Source organism: Nelusetta ayraudi, unplaced genomic scaffold (genome assembly GCF_046127955.1).
Source record: "Nelusetta ayraudi isolate G7.1 ecotype Tasmania unplaced genomic scaffold, CSIRO-AGI_Nayr_v1 ptg000100l, whole genome shotgun sequence".
Classification (NCBI taxonomy): Eukaryota; Metazoa; Chordata; class Actinopteri; order Tetraodontiformes; family Monacanthidae; genus Nelusetta; species Nelusetta ayraudi.
The window spans coordinates 965,145-980,184 of NW_027466150.1; the positions used below are offsets into that span (position 1 = coordinate 965,145).

Consider the following 15,040-nt stretch of genomic DNA (forward strand, 5'->3'; position numbering starts at 1 on the left):
GGGTCTGCAGACGGGTGTAGGAGGCGGTGGTGGTGGGGGGCGGCAGCAGCAGCAGGAGACCTGAAGGGCAACGCTGTGCGCCGGTCGGCCAGCCGCACAACACCCAGAGGAACTCTCATGTTCCCGCCAGCCAGCAAAGGTAAACAGATGGGGAACGAGCGCTGGCACCAGGCCTGGGCCACTGGTGCTAAAACTTCAGGGAATGAATCACATCACGCTGAACTTTGAACGGCAACTGGGGTCTTTGTACAGCATTTGTGAGTAGTGTGACTCATGTTATATGACCATTTGGGACAACTTGAAATTCTCCCAGTTACGGGACAAACATGACAACTTTTTTCTTTTTTTTTAAGTTTGCATCCAGTCCTGGAACTGTGATTATTTCAGAGAACATCTCCGAGCAGCAGAGTTTTGGGAGGCTTTTCTTCTCTTTCATGTTTTCTTTCTCCCCCTGGCTGATGTGTCGGTCGTTTTTTTTTTCTTTTCTTTTTTTTTGCCGCAATGTGGTCAACATGTGTCTGGCTCCCTTCAACGCGCCGCTCATCTCCAGTTGACTTAGGACCACGCTGGAGGACCACGCAGGGTTTACCGAGTGTCTTTCTTGTCCGTTCCCGCCACACGGACAGGAAGAGACTTGTCCTACTTTTGACCTAACGGTCGACTGTATGCATAACCTAACCATTTCCCTTGGGTCAATGGGAGCAATAGCAGGGGATAGACACTGTGACCTACCGGAATTAGAGTACCGGTATCTAAGAGGAGCACTTGGATTGCCTAAGCCTTTGGATTTGCATTGCCCTGACCTTTGAACCTTTAATCTCAATGATATTTAATCCTGTGGCGAGAGCGTAGCTACGCACAAGATGATGGGAGGAACAAAGACAGACGACAGCGATAGCAGATGGCTGTTAATAAGTGCATCGATAGGCCTGAGGTGGAGTTTGTGTGGTTGTTTGTCAGAATGATTTGAGAAGACCATTTGTGAATCCTTGTAAGTCCTGGCTAGTTTCCAGAAAGAAACTAGCCCTGGCCTGAGAGCAGATCGAGGAAATGTTCCAGCATGTGCAGCATTAAAAAAAGGTGGAACTTGTGGAATATCGAATTGATTCCAGTCCAGGCAGAGATCAGCTGGATTTGGTTTAGTTGTCTTTGCGACCGTCCAATAGTGTCAATGGAGCGACTTGGCTCCGCCCCTCCACTAGCGTTGCAAGGACAACACAGCACTCGCCTATTAACCTTTTACCTTTCTCTGCTATCTTCACTTGTATTTGACCATAAAAGCGACAAAAAACATATTTTCTTTTGTTTTTTTTGCTTCCAGACCAAAAGTCATGTATGAGATCGCTTTTTTAAATACTATGTTTTTGTGAAATTGTTTTTCTATTTTACATTTTTTTTTGCAGCCAAGTTGGCACATAAAAGTATATGCAGAAATTGATAGAAGTCTGTGCATGCGACTTTAATGAACCTGACCTTAAAAACAGAGAACCATTGAGCATACGCATTGAAAGCGTACAATGCAGCACTGTTTTCACTCGCAGGACTTTGCACAGATTAAACAAACAAGATACGAAACTGGGGTGAGTGGACATTGAAGTCTAAAGATGTAAGGATACATGGTCGTGGGCGCAGTGAGGCTGGCTGTTCAGCCAGTTCCCAGGGTATGCTCTAAACTTGGTGGCCATGCGAGAACTACCTTACACTTGGAGAGCCCAGTCTATAACGTGTGGCATACGGTCTTACTTAGCTCTGCTGCTGCAAATGAGAAAGTGGTGTGTTGGCACACTCAGAAGTATTTCATGCTTGCTACACTGTAGCTGTCTTGTTGCAGGGTAAAAGGTATGCAAGTGCTACGTGAAGCCTCTCACTGAAGAGCATAACCAGCCTGTTGTCTTTTGAGGATTTTTTTTTTTTTGCCCCGTTACACTCGGCTCCACCGCGCTCCATCCCAATATTCATGAGGAGGACGAGGAATGACACAGATGATGAATGCAAGTTCTTTATATATATTTTTTTCTTCTTTTTTTTTAAGCATAATTGCAACAACATATTCTTAGAGCACTGCAGGTAAAAAGTCAAAACAGAACACATTTTTTCGAATGCTTGCCGTATGAAGTGAGAACGAGGTTCACGAGGACGCGTGGGTTCCCTTTTGACGACACGGGTGCCTTCAGTTCTCAGTTCGACTAGTGCACCGTGTTGAGTACAGAGAGATATTCCAAAGCTTCAGCAAACAAAAAAAAAAACAGAACAGAGAATAGACAGCGAGAGAACAGACAAATAAATACTGTACAATACCATATATGTAATACTAGATTCAGAAATCACAAAAAGATCATGCTTTCCTCGACGGAAGTCTTGACGCTGATGCACTCTTATAGCAACAATGTAGCATTTCTGGCGTCCCTTTGCGACAACACCATCGTTCACCAATGGAAAACACGGGACAGGTCTGTGTGTGCGTGTGTGTTTCTGTGAGTGTGTGTGTGTGTGTGTGTGTGTATGCGTACACACCTGAAATAAAGTGCCTTCAAATTAGAATTTCAAACTGGAAGAAGCAGATTTCCTGAAAGAGGTTTGAAGTACAAACCGAGAGAGGTCAAATAGATGGTAAAGGAAATCCTCATAATGTTGTTTTCTTTTTTCATATTACAACCACTTTTAAAGAAGTAACATTTCTGTTGGTTTTCATTTTGACTATTTCTATGCAGTCTGGTAATGGACTTCTAGCCAGGATTGTCTTGTCTACCCAGTCCCGCTCGTGCAGTTAAACCCGAAGATGACAGCAGTGTCATTGCTCTAAATGTAAGAGACATAATTGGTTTCTGAAAGCATTATCTGTTCATCACTTCCAATCTGGATTACACAAACCATTACCTTCCCAGTAATCCCAACCCCCAACGTGTCTTCCACTGGTTCCGATAAGTGTGCCGCATCCGAGGTTGGAAAAAAAAAATAATTAAACAAATTAAAAAAAAATAACAAACCCGTTTTATTACGGTAAATCAGTCCCCCTGAGAACGTTGAAGAGACACGTCTAATAACTGTACAACTTCATTGTATTCGCCTACATTTGCACCACAGAGATGGCGGATTTATACAGGCACCTACAGCAGACAGATTTGTACCTCTTTGGCACCCAGATCATAGAAATAATATCTTCCTAGCTATGGAAAATCGGAAGAGACAAATCAATCTGTGCGACAAAATATTTGAAATCAGACATGCTGTTCCTGTATTATGAAGGGCTACTATCAGAATTCTTACTATGATGTGATGAGGTTTGCAGTCAGCTTATCCTGCTGGTCAAGATTACCAATACCTCTAAATTGACACCACAATTGACTAATTGTGTATATCTGTTAGGTTTACAGACATCCTGCTGTTTTAATTCTCCTGTTTACTGATGCAAAACCTGATTTAAAAAAAAAACTGTAGCAGCATTGTTGGGATAATAACCTATTGGACTCCTTCTTTGCTTGGGTTTTCCTTAATAAGAAGCCGGCGGTATGTTAGCTTCCGTCAGGATGCTTGCTCTGCTATTGTTGATTGCAAGAACTTGAGGAAACCATCAAAAGAAAACACAAAAACACAAAAGCCAGCAGGTGGACATTGCACTTACACACATCCAGCAGAGTAAATGGAATACGAAGCAAGAGAGCTTGATGTCATGCCAGATGTGGAACGGGTTGTACAAGCAACGGGAGAACACTGCAAATTTTGAGAGCAAGTCCAGTTCAGTGGAGCCTGATGACAGGACAATGAGTCAGACGCTAACCTGAGACAGCCACACCTTCACTGACATTCCTAAACTTCCGTTCAACAAAATGTGCATTCCCTATGAGTCAGCGCACCTTAACGCATGGTGCGCGGTTTAGATGTTACTGTCAGGCATTTTTCTGAAGCGAAGCGATGCATTTGGCTGCGGTCCCTCAATACTCTCTGGCCTCCTCCAGTTCATTCATGAACACATCCTCGTGGGGGTTTTCTGGGCAGTCCTGTCCGTTGTTGGGCGGCCGCACCGCATGGAAGCGACTCCAGTCCCCTTTGCACAGGATCCAGGGCAGCACGTCCACTTTGAAGTGGAGCTCAGGGGAGAACTCGGTGCTGATCAGGTTAGGCGTGCCCGCGCCTTTGCCTCTAGTGATCAGCTGCCCGCGGTCGCTGTAGCAGCAGTGCTGTGCTGCCAGGGTGGATGAGTCGCTGGAAAGTGTCGAACGGATGCAGTTGCGCGCGGAGGGCTTGTAAATGTCCAGGCGTTCCTTGGGGCTGCTGGCGTCGCGCCAGCGGAACTGGCGCCCGTGGGTCTCGTCGTAGACACTGACCACTGTGTAAGCCACCTCCGAGGGATAGGTGCAAGGGCAGCTGGGCAGCTCGGTCAAGACCTGATGGAGGTACTTCTGGAGGAACTCACTCTTGCAGTTGAGCCACTTCTCGCAGCTGTCCACATCTTTTGAAGAAAGGACAGAGACTGAGTGTTGAGATTTGTTTCACAGGCCACGGTAGAACAACACAAGTAGTGCTACAGCCACGCAATGACAAAAACTGTACTCAAACTGTGCCCCCAAATCACCTGCTTCTATATGAAACACTTGGCAATATTTATGTTGGCTAACCAGTTAACGTACTTCCAGCTCAGAGAAGTAACGGTAGTGAAAAAAGACTGCTGCCGCTGGCAATTGCAAAATTGCTGTGCACAGTTTGGAACAGCTCCACTTGTCTTGAGATGTGTGCACCACATGATAGGTCCACAGCCCTTCTGGTTTCAGGAAGCACCTTTCAGAAACACTCACCTGTTCCAAACGGCTCTGTGCCATTCTCCATCTCGAATGGGAAAGGCTCCACCACTGTATTGACGTCGCCTGAGTGGAATAAAATGTTTCATAAGCACAAAATAGATTTGAAAATACAACCGAAACCACGGACTATTTCGGAAATTCTGGGTGCTCTGGATGTAAACAAAGCTTACCGGGACAAGGATCCAGGTCACACTTAGAAGCCTCCGTCAGCGTGCAGGAGTAGCCACACGACTTAGTCCTCTTCCTCTCTCCTTGTCCGCACGTCACCGAACAGGGCGTCCATGGCGTCCACTCATCTGTCTCCTTCTCTGCGGAGAAGACAGCAAAATGTCCTCAGATTTTGTCAGGATTAGAGCCTTGCCTGGCCGACATATCATTTAGGGAGGAAAAACACATTACACCAGCAGTTAACGCTGGCTCTTTAAAAGGTCTAATCCAGAATGACTTTTCCATGTTTCTGGCCCCATCAAAATAAAAGACAATCTTCAGCGGGGCTAACCTCCCATGCAAACCCATATTCTTTTTTAAAGAGGCTTCAGTAAAATTAGAGAGAGGGAAGCTGTGCTGCGGCTGTCCGCCTCCGCACCATGTTTCCTTGTGGTGTTAATAACATTGAAAACAAGTCGCTCTTGATTAAAGGCGAGGTGGGTGCAGAAATACCAGCTTGGGTGTAGAGAGCACCCAATTTGACTCTGTGGGCACTGCCAACTCCCCATGTGGCCATACGCGAATGAGGTCTCAGGAGAGTCTTAATTACAGAAGAAGCTTGGGCAGACGTCCTTGATTTATGTTCCGCGAGTCTTTAGATGTGACCACTTAATAGGCATTGTTGCCCTTTGTTGGGTTTCATACATTCACAATGGTTAAACAGCCAAAAACTGTGTATGGGCGCAACGAGTGGCTCCGAGTCGGGTCAGAGAGTCCGGTCTGTTTTTCTCGAGACACCTGGTGTTGCGTTATGAAATGGCACCGTAATGGCGGCGGCTTGCACGACGACATCCTTCGAAAAACCTTTGAAAAACAACCATATCAATCATAGGCACGTTGGCGTCTGCAGAATTTTTCTCTGGAAATTGAATGCTTTGCTAAGCCTGCGGTGAGCCATTGACTGCACTCTGATCTACAGCAGGACTCACACACACTGACGGCCCAATGCTCGGCCAGTCAGACTTCTTTTCCTTTCTCTCCTTCACTGCACACCTTTCTCTTTTTAGTTCCCCTCATTATCGCTATTTGTTTCTTTTAAACAACTGATTAAGTGGCAAGTGCGAGCTGAGATGCAACTTCTCGTTTTTCTTTTGTTCCCACCGCAGGAAAGCGGAATGAAGAGGGAGGCAGGGAGCTGTAAAAGTTTTGCAGAGCCCCGAAAGCCCCCCTGAAATACTTGAACTGACTCAAAAGGCTGAGCCGCAGTGGGCAGTGAGGGCCGCCAGGGTCTGGGGATGGCGGTGGGGTGGGGTAGGATTGGGGGCCCAGTGGTCCCGAGGAAGGATGAAAAGCGCCGGCCAAATGGTCCCTGTCATTCTGTGTTCCCAATCTGCCCTCTAATTGTCCACAAGCAGAGGGCTGTTTTGTCCTGGGGAACAGTGCCGGCCTCACGCTGCCATTAGCGAGCGCATCGGACCCATCTTCAAAAAGCGGGCCTCCGCGACCAACACGGCCAGTGTCGACTTCAAAGCGCCCATAACCCGCAATGTCCTGATGGTCGATTGCTCATGCTGCCTCGCACGCTGGCATTATCCAGCTCTGTGTCTGTAAAAGACAGTAATCATCCAGCCTTCCTGGCCCAGTCGGTTGTCTGCATCTCATTGTCCTGCTTGTTCTTCTGCCTCCTCTTCTGGAATTGCGGGCTTCTCACATTCCTTCCCAAAGTTAGAGCAGGTAAATTTACATTTTTCTAACCACATATGATGTGGTTATAAAAACACATGGTCACGAAATGCAGAGGCGTAACCTTTTCCTTTTGTGAGTAGCTTTCGTTTTATGAACAAACGCGTCACAGCAAAGAAATGTATTGGTACTAGCATCTGCAGGTTACAGCTGCATCATTTTCTTTCCATGCCCTTTGTTTTTTATTTTCTTTTTACAATGTTCGTGACCGTCAACTGTTGTTTTGCAAAGGCTACACAAGCTCTGGTTTCTCAGCACATTTTCAACCAACGGAATTGGTAGCCGCACGCACAAAAGTGTGGTTTGTGCGGACGAAGAAGCGAGCCTTTACTGCTATATTTGGTGTGGTTGTTTGTGACGCTAGCTTCAAATAGGATTATCTTCTCTTCATATGCTTGCGGATAATTTACAACCTCCTCTTCTGTGAAGCTGGTGTTTGCTTCCAGCAGACTCAAATCGGGGCAAAGGCAGTTGTCACAAAGTCATCTGGCTGTTGAGATGAGTTGCCAACATAGCTTTAGATGTTACTGCAAAACCCCTGTCAGTGTATGCTCGCTGCCATAGCCCGAAGCGCAGCTTGCAGCAGCTGCCAATTGTCTTTTTTATGGTATTGTCAGATGTCTGTCTCTGGAGAAACTCCCCTCATCTATGTCAGAGCTTCAGCTCCAAGATTTCAAACAAAGCGCAAAATTCCAATACAATGACACAAGGGTTTATATACAGTAGTTCCTGCATTATTTTAATACGTGTTAAGTTACTGGGGTCTCAACCATAAACCATGGCCTTTAATATGGTAAAATCATCAGTGAGTTCAAGTCTCTTCCCTGGGTAAAATTTGCAAATACCCCCAAAATCTTAAATAGTCATATCGAAGAGAAGGAGAGCGGAAAGAGGACGTGCCACTTGGCAAAGCTTACCATAGTAGCTCTGCACTGGATCCCAGCCTTCGTTCCAATGCGTATCCCAGTCTCCTCCCACTCCGCTGGGTAAGGGCTCCTCACTGCCGTAATCTAGGGAATAATCTTCCTCTTCCTCCTCGCCAACTTCCTCCACGCCTGAGCGGTTGTTGCTGTCCTCGCTGGAATCTGTGTAACTCCAGAAAAGGGGCCAAAACAATTTCTTGCCTCCGATCCAGTCCACGGTGGATGATGGGGAGGAGGGAGGTAGCCACTCTTTCTCCTTGGCCAGGTCCATCTCGACCTCCATTTGCGGGTCGTCAACCACCTCGATGGTTACCTGTGCGGGAAACCAGAGTCAGCTGACCAGAAGTAAACCATCCACTTTGGGTGCAATCGTCAAGTTCCTGGACAGCAAACAAACTCTTTTTGAGGTGCTACTGCGTTAGTGAATATTTGCTTTTCTCCACTACCTCAAATCTGCCAAAAAGTCCCTCAACGGACAAATCGAAGTCAGCCAGCCAGACGTGAGCATGGGCGTTCAGCCGAAACAAGCAATCCTCTCAGGGAGACAATACGAGCATTTATTATGGATAACTACCTCCTGCTGCCTGGAAATGACTCATCCTTGATGCAACACTACTTCCAGCTCCAGCTGATGCGAAGACCAGGCAACGGGAAAATGTCTCCAAAAAGAAAATCTATTTGAACTTTAACGGCTGCAAAATGAATTTCACAGTTGCGAAAGGCACGTGACCCTCAGAAATTCTACCTTTTGTCAACCACATGCTTAGAGAAGTCTTTTTGTACGGTATGTCTGGTATACATGCTACATAAAGTCATCATTACAGCTGACATCACCATGTCCCTCTAACCGCACCCTGATTGCGCTGACCATAAATGGGAGGAAAAGCGCCATTAGATAAGTTAAAAATGTTTTGGGCAAAGCCAGTAGAAACTTTAGAGAAAGCAACAGGTTTAACTTTTGCAGTCTGCTTCAAAGCAGATAATTCACACAAGTGACAAAATGCCAACATTTCCATTGGATAAATGGTTTTAGTTTACGTTATTTATGGCTTTATTTGCTGTAGAATACAAGTAGTTTAACGTGCACGATTGGCCCCAAACTCACCTGTATATTAGGGTTCTGGGAGTTCATGTCAGCTTTGGCCAGGTCTGGGAAATTCTTGAGATCGAGGATGAAGGGTTTAGTCTCCTCTTCGGGCTCAGGCTGCGGGAGCACACCGACTGATCTGTGCTGGTTATGGGACCATCTTCGTTGGTGAGTGTGGGGCTCAGGTAGGAGACTCTGCACCTGGTTCTGCTGCTCCAAAACCTCTGGGATGAACTGAGCCCCATCGCTGTGAATCAGGTGGCCATTAACCTGCGAGCGATACAACACACAAGATTAAGACCTAATCTGAACTGGAAGGACTTTTTTTTTTTTTTTAGGAATGTTTCAAGGAAAACCACTTGACAGAAATTGCTTTAGAGCATAGACCTGTGCACTCTACGCGGACGATAAAGTGGGGGAAATTAGGCTTTGTTTCAAGCTTAATTTTTGCCTATTCCAAAATCTTATTGGACTCCACTAAGAAGGAAACTTGTAAAGTATCTTCCAGATTGTAGCTTGGTCAGCAAATCCCAAAAAAGGCCCAGAGGCATCCAACTGACTGGCCAAGTGACCAACCAGCCTTGGTTCATTCCATTTCATTGTTGCCTTTATTCCCACAACAGTCATGGCATCCAGGCCTTAGACAAAGAGGGGCCTGTGCCAGAGAGAGAGATCCTCTTTTAGCTTTAATGAGAGGGCCTGGGAGGCGTGGGACCCCTGGGCTGGTGCGAGCACGTCTGTGCTGCCGCCACTTGGGACGCCGCTCCATTTTGACCTTTTAGATTTTACAATTCCTGAGTACTACAGGAGGAAAAGTTAATCTTCGAGATAAATGGTGTGGAATTGTAGATATAGAGGCCTTTTGGCTAAAATGCAGACCCAGAAATTTTCCCAAGCCCCCACCCCCCAGAGAGCATATGTCTTCTGTCTAACTCAAAACATTTTCTATTCACTCTGGCTCTCAGCCCCTGACTCAAATCATTCAGAAAAAGATAAATGTCCCCATGCCAGTTTGAGTGAGCCTGGGGATTTGACCTGAGTCAGTTTGTGGTCTGCTCGATTGCAGTTTGAAGGCCTAAGGAGGAGAGGAAACGGCAGAATTAATGGCCCAATGCTCTGTGATTTATAGCCATGGCCTCTCTAACAGAATGTGCTTTCTCACTGACCGCCTGTGATTGTCCCATAAAGACGTTATGTGGTCGGTCAGATACAAGCATGTAAACGCATTAGGGCCTGTTTTGAAGTTGATCCCAACAAGCATGGAGAGAAACTGCCCCCGCCCTCCTCAGGTAGTTCTGAACGGGTGGTGAAAACTTTTAATGTCGCTGTTGACGGCTTTGCACGCTGTCTTGGGATTTGTGGGTGGATGAGAATGATTATAATACTGAGGAGTCCATGGATGAGGTGGCACAGTAATCTTATTGACAGGAAAAAAAAATCACTAAGGGCAGCTCAAGATTTTCTCCATAGGTGTCCGGTTTGCTAGCTTTGTTGCCATTATTTGGCATCAGCACTGGACCAAAACAAGTCCTAAAGCTCCACTCTACCATGGACTTACTGTTGGCCCATACTACCAAATCTGATCAGTGGCAACAATATTATCTCAACACAGAGGAGCTTTTTTTACACACACACACACACACACACACACACACACACACACAAACACACACACACATGCTCGCGGCTATGCACTCCCCATTGACCGGAGTCAAGACAGAGGCCACATACTTTCACACCCTCCTCATCTCGCCCTTGTTATACACATCTGGATCCTGTATTCCCTCACCCTGTATATCACCCTTCTCCGACTCCGCCTCCAATTCCTTTTCCTCCCACCCCGCTCCCTCTGATCCTGCGCTGTCGTGAGGTCTCTCTCCCGATCAAAGGCCCTCCGACGGCTGATGGCGCGCAGGAAGACGATCGCGGATGCAGTGAGGCGAGGGAGGAGTGAATGCCGCCGCTACAACCGGTGGTGACACACTTTCAGGTTAGCAAGAGGAGGAGGAGGAGGATCCGGGCGGTTGGGGGCGCGAGGGGGACGTATGGGATCCGGTGAGGTTGAAAGGGGGCGGGTTGGATAAGGCAGGGAGCGTGATTTATGTGGCCGCACATATCAAAGGCCGCTGCACTTGGCTGTTTCCGAACCATTACAGAAGAACAATAAACTATGAGGCGCTCTTTGATCGCTGTCTTTATGAAAACGGAACAACAAATGCATGCCTCTGCGGACCCGGGACGGGTGGGCGCACAAAGCAGTCGGGGCCAAAACAGGACCCAATATTTGGAAAAGAGGCCAACATGACACAAATCTACCCCACCCCCCACCCCTTTCTCTCTTTGTCCTCGCCATCTCTCCTTGCACCGTGAAACTACAGGGAGGAGATGATGAAAAAACAAAACAAAACAAAACAGGAAATTCCACATTAGCACGAAAAAAGAGCCAGTGTAAACAATCAAATGTGTGACACTTGACCCGGGGGCTCCGCTGCTGTGAGAGATGCCGAGCGCTCGCCTTATTCTGGTTACATAAGCATCTCGTTACTTGGCACCAGCTTTACTCAGCCTTTCCTCCTCCTCCTCCTCCTCCTCCTCCTCCCTCTCCTCCTGCTCTTCCTCCTTTCATCTCCCCTCGCCATACGAAACTTGGAGACCAGCGATGTGTGGATGTGTGACTCCCTGGACACTCTTTCCGTCCTGATACCAAGAAGTATCTAGGGCCGATACTGATACAATACCAAATACTCTTCTTTGAAAGTGAAAACGGAACTTTCATAATCATGCCAATGTGAGGTGTCGGTGCATTTCGGTTGTACAGAGGACAGGTGGAGAAACAAGTAGTCGGACTAGCCTACAGTTCCGCGAAATTTTCCACCGTGATTTAAACAAAAAGGTTTAGGATGTATTATTACCAGTATCAATGTGTTTGGTATCGGAAGTATCGATAAGTTAGTACTGATCTACACGGCTCAATCAACGACTCATCCATCCGGTCTCCAACAAACTGGATGCTGCAGCTAAAGCCCCCTCCCCTCCAACCCCACCCCGCCGTCCCCTTCTCCCTCCTCCCGCCACCCACTCCCTCAGTTTCCCCCCGCCGCGTTTTCGCTTGGATGCGAGACGGGCGACGGTGATAATGATGGTGCTGATGAAGATGATGAGAGAGAAAAGATTCCCAATAGGGCACCCGTGGGGGAGGCCACACAAGAAGGTGACTTCAAAGACGAGAAAATCAACAAAAAACAATAACAAAACACCCGAAACCCCCCTGACACTAACGAACACAAACAGACTTTCATATCCAAATATGTGAGTGGACAACACAAACATTGCCGTGTACACACTGCACGGCATGCGTGCGTGTGTGTGTGTGTGTGTGTGTGTGTGTGTGGTGGAAATGACTACGATGGCAAACCCTACTATACATGGGGAGAAGAGCGCAAAAGAAAAATGCAAGCGCACAATTTGCCTGGACAGTGGAACTCTTCTACATCAGAAACAATAAAGTTCGACCACGTTACGATCGACAGTGTTTTGAATTTCCTGCAGGAATTAAACAAATTAGTGCAAAAACATGCAAAAACCGTCACACCAAGACTTTTAGCCACAAGCCACCTTGATAAAGGAACATTCCACTCATTTTTAGAGAACCCTTTGTTGCTCTCTGGATTCTTAGGGTTCTTAACTCTGTAATTCATGTCTGCTGGAAAACGTCAATGTGATCACATTTGGTATGGCACTGACTAATTCCCCTCTGGGCAGTTCTACTAATTGTTAATGTTTAAAAGCTGACAAGAATGAAGTAAATTGTCTCTGCATGTCACATATTTCCCATGCAAGCCTTGGAAGTTTCCATCGCAGTTGCGTTTTCTGCAGCTCAAACGCAAGCAAACAGTCAAACTTAGTAAAAAAAAAAGTAAAAAAAAAGTGGACGGTGCAGAAAGCAACTTGGCTGGCCAACGTTTTGCAAACCTGCAACTTCAAACAAACTTTTACATTTTCAATTAAAAAAAAAACAAAAACAAACAAACATAAAAAAAACAAAACAACAACACAACACTCAACGTGGATGTAAATAACGCTCACCTTGTGGCCGGAGTTCTTGTGTCTGGTCGGAAACCCCGTGCCCAAACTAACCCCGAGTGTCGACCAGAGCAGCAGCAGCATCTGAAATCTCCACGCCAACTCCTGTCGCATCTTCTCGACCTTCCTCTAAAAGCGGGTGTGGAAATGTCTCTGGATGCGTTTGAAGGAAGAAGAAGAAGAAGAAGAAGAAGAAGAAGAAGAAGAAGAAGAAGAAGAAGAAAAATCTCCTTGAATTCTTAAGTTTTCTGTGAGTAAACCAACGGTGTCCGGTTCTCGGGATACTTGAGGCGGAAGGGTTTCTTTCTTTCTTTCTTTCTTCTTCTTCTTTTTTTTTTTTTGTCTTTCAACCCCGCTTGTTCTCGGAGTGCCGCGCGTTACGAAGATGCGCAACCAGCGTCCCGAGGCGTCCCGCGCACTACCATATCTGGCACGAGCGCCTCTCTCTTTTTTTTTCTCCTTCTTTGCTGCTGCGACTGTCAAACCCCCCGCGTGTCGGACTGGCGCGTCAAGCCTTTCCTTCCCTCTCGTCCATCCAGTGCCGCCGGTCCGAGGAGCTTTAAGTACCAGCAAAGGGAGTCGCACAGAAAAAAAAGGAAAGGAAAGGAAAAAAATAAATAAATAATTAAAAGGAAAAAAAAAAAGTTACCCACGCAGAATCCCCCCGTCCGCACCGGCGCTCGGCTTATTCAACTACTTAAAAAGTGTGAGTCACTCCGTGGTGGGTGGGTGGGTGCTTTTCTTCCAATACATTGACATCTGGAGTTCATAGCGCGCCGTGCGTTTTCCTCACCCTCCTCCTCCTCCTCCTCCTCCTCTTCTTCCTCCTCCCCCTCTCCCTCCTCCTCTCTCGGTGTCTGTCGGATGTGTTAATCCATTATCCAGCGGCTCATCCACCGGCTCCACGAGGATGATGTGCGTGCGTGCGTGCGCAAGTGAGTGCGTGTGTACGCGTGTGTGGCGCGTTCGTGCGCGCAACGGCCGCCAAGGCAGCCAAGCGCTGTCGGTAAACTCGCCCCCCACCCCCTTTTCTTTTTAACACACGCATTCAGACAGGAGGAGGAAGAGGAGGTGATGAGGAGGGAGTCGTTGGGGGGGGCTTATTGCTCACAGCTGTGTGGAGGGGGTATGCTGGGCCTCTCAGGTTCTTGATAAGGTACAAGGTTTGGTTTACACACACACACACACACACACAGGAGGACCTGCAGCCAGTGAGTTGTTGCACATGCAGGGCAGCACGAGGCCTCTGATCAAATACTTTTGGTCGAACCTTAAAGGTCCCCGTGTCACGGCTGTGTTCAGATCTTGTCTTCTTTTTTTCATTTGTTCATCCCTGCATGCCAGCTGACATGGCCTGGCGTGATGAATTGGCGGTAGGGAAAAAAAAAAAAAAAAAAAAACCCGCAGCATATTTAGCCCTCTGTTTACAGCCTCCTGCCAAAAGCGTTTAGCTTCCTGCTAGAACCGATGCCTTGACGGGCCTTACACGTGTTTGGAGAGGGGAGGAGGGGCGTGAACCAGGTGGTCTCAGAGGGCGGAGCCAACATCTAACAAGAGGTCTAAATGCCCTTGGTGACATCACAAAGAGCTCATTGTCACAGTTGCGATCCGTCTGTTGTATTGAGTCATTCATTAACAGTCCAGTATCGTGCTAACTTTTAGATTTCTACTCCCCACTGCGCATGAGAAGCACTTTAAAGAAAATACTCCATTTAGCCCTCTGTTTACAGCTTCCTGCAAAAACTGAAGCTCCGTTGTACCTTTGACATTCATAGAGGGAAACAAAGACACACGTGGCTAGTAGTGTCGTCACAAACCCGAGAGAGGTACCAGTGCCCTCTGTGATGTCACAAAGGGATCCTTTCTGGAACGTACAACCAGAATGAGTGAAAAGGCAGACTGCTCTCATTTCCTGGCCAGTCTGCCGGCTCGACAGAGACACGACACCACCGTCAGAGAGCAGCCAGTGTAATGGCTTTTGCACAACGCGGAACCTGAAATCCACTTGTCCTCTCGCATTTTTGCGGCTGCATCTAATTTTTCCTTGGACTTGTTTTCTAAACTGTGGAAACACGTAATTATGTTATCCCATCCCGTGTCTCAACAAAAAAAAAAATACCACTTTGGTATTAGCAGTGAGTGACTGGCCGCGCGGAACGCCGCGGAATGCCGGTGACTTATCAGCGAGGAAGGCTTACAAACATGTTTGTCATGAGCCTCCGAGTTGCCACTCTCCAGCCTCTGTGTGCGTGCGTGCG

The 15,040-nt window shown here is 47.1% G+C and overlaps 1 protein-coding gene across 1 annotated transcript; it reads right to left on the reverse strand.

Annotated features, from left to right (window-relative positions):
• Positions 1 to 1,985: 1,985 nt before the first annotated feature.
• On the reverse strand, positions 1,986 to 13,592 carry ism2b (isthmin 2b). The gene is made up of 6 exons (XM_076048416.1): positions 12,786 to 13,592; positions 8,718 to 8,969; positions 7,607 to 7,925; positions 4,970 to 5,107; positions 4,794 to 4,862; positions 1,986 to 4,450 (listed from the first exon to the last, which is right to left on the reverse strand). Exons 1-6 carry the CDS (start codon positions 12,894 to 12,896, stop codon positions 3,933 to 3,935), a joined length of 1,407 nt encoding a protein of 468 aa, XP_075904531.1. The 5' UTR covers positions 12,897 to 13,592; the 3' UTR covers positions 1,986 to 3,932.
• Between the last annotated feature and the right edge of the window lie 1,448 nt (positions 13,593 to 15,040).

Coding starts and splice junctions, on each gene's coding strand:
- ism2b (XM_076048416.1), bottom strand. CDS start 12,896: ATGCGACAGGAGTTGGCGTGGAGATTTCAGATGCTGCTGCTGCTCTGG. Junction 4,863..4,969: donor TGACCTGGATCCTTGTCCCG/GTAAGCTTTGTT, acceptor TATTCCACTCAG/GCGACGTCAATACAGTGGTG. Junction 4,451..4,793: donor CACAGAGCCGTTTGGAACAG/GTGAGTGTTTCT, acceptor TTTCTTCAAAAG/ATGTGGACAGCTGCGAGAAG.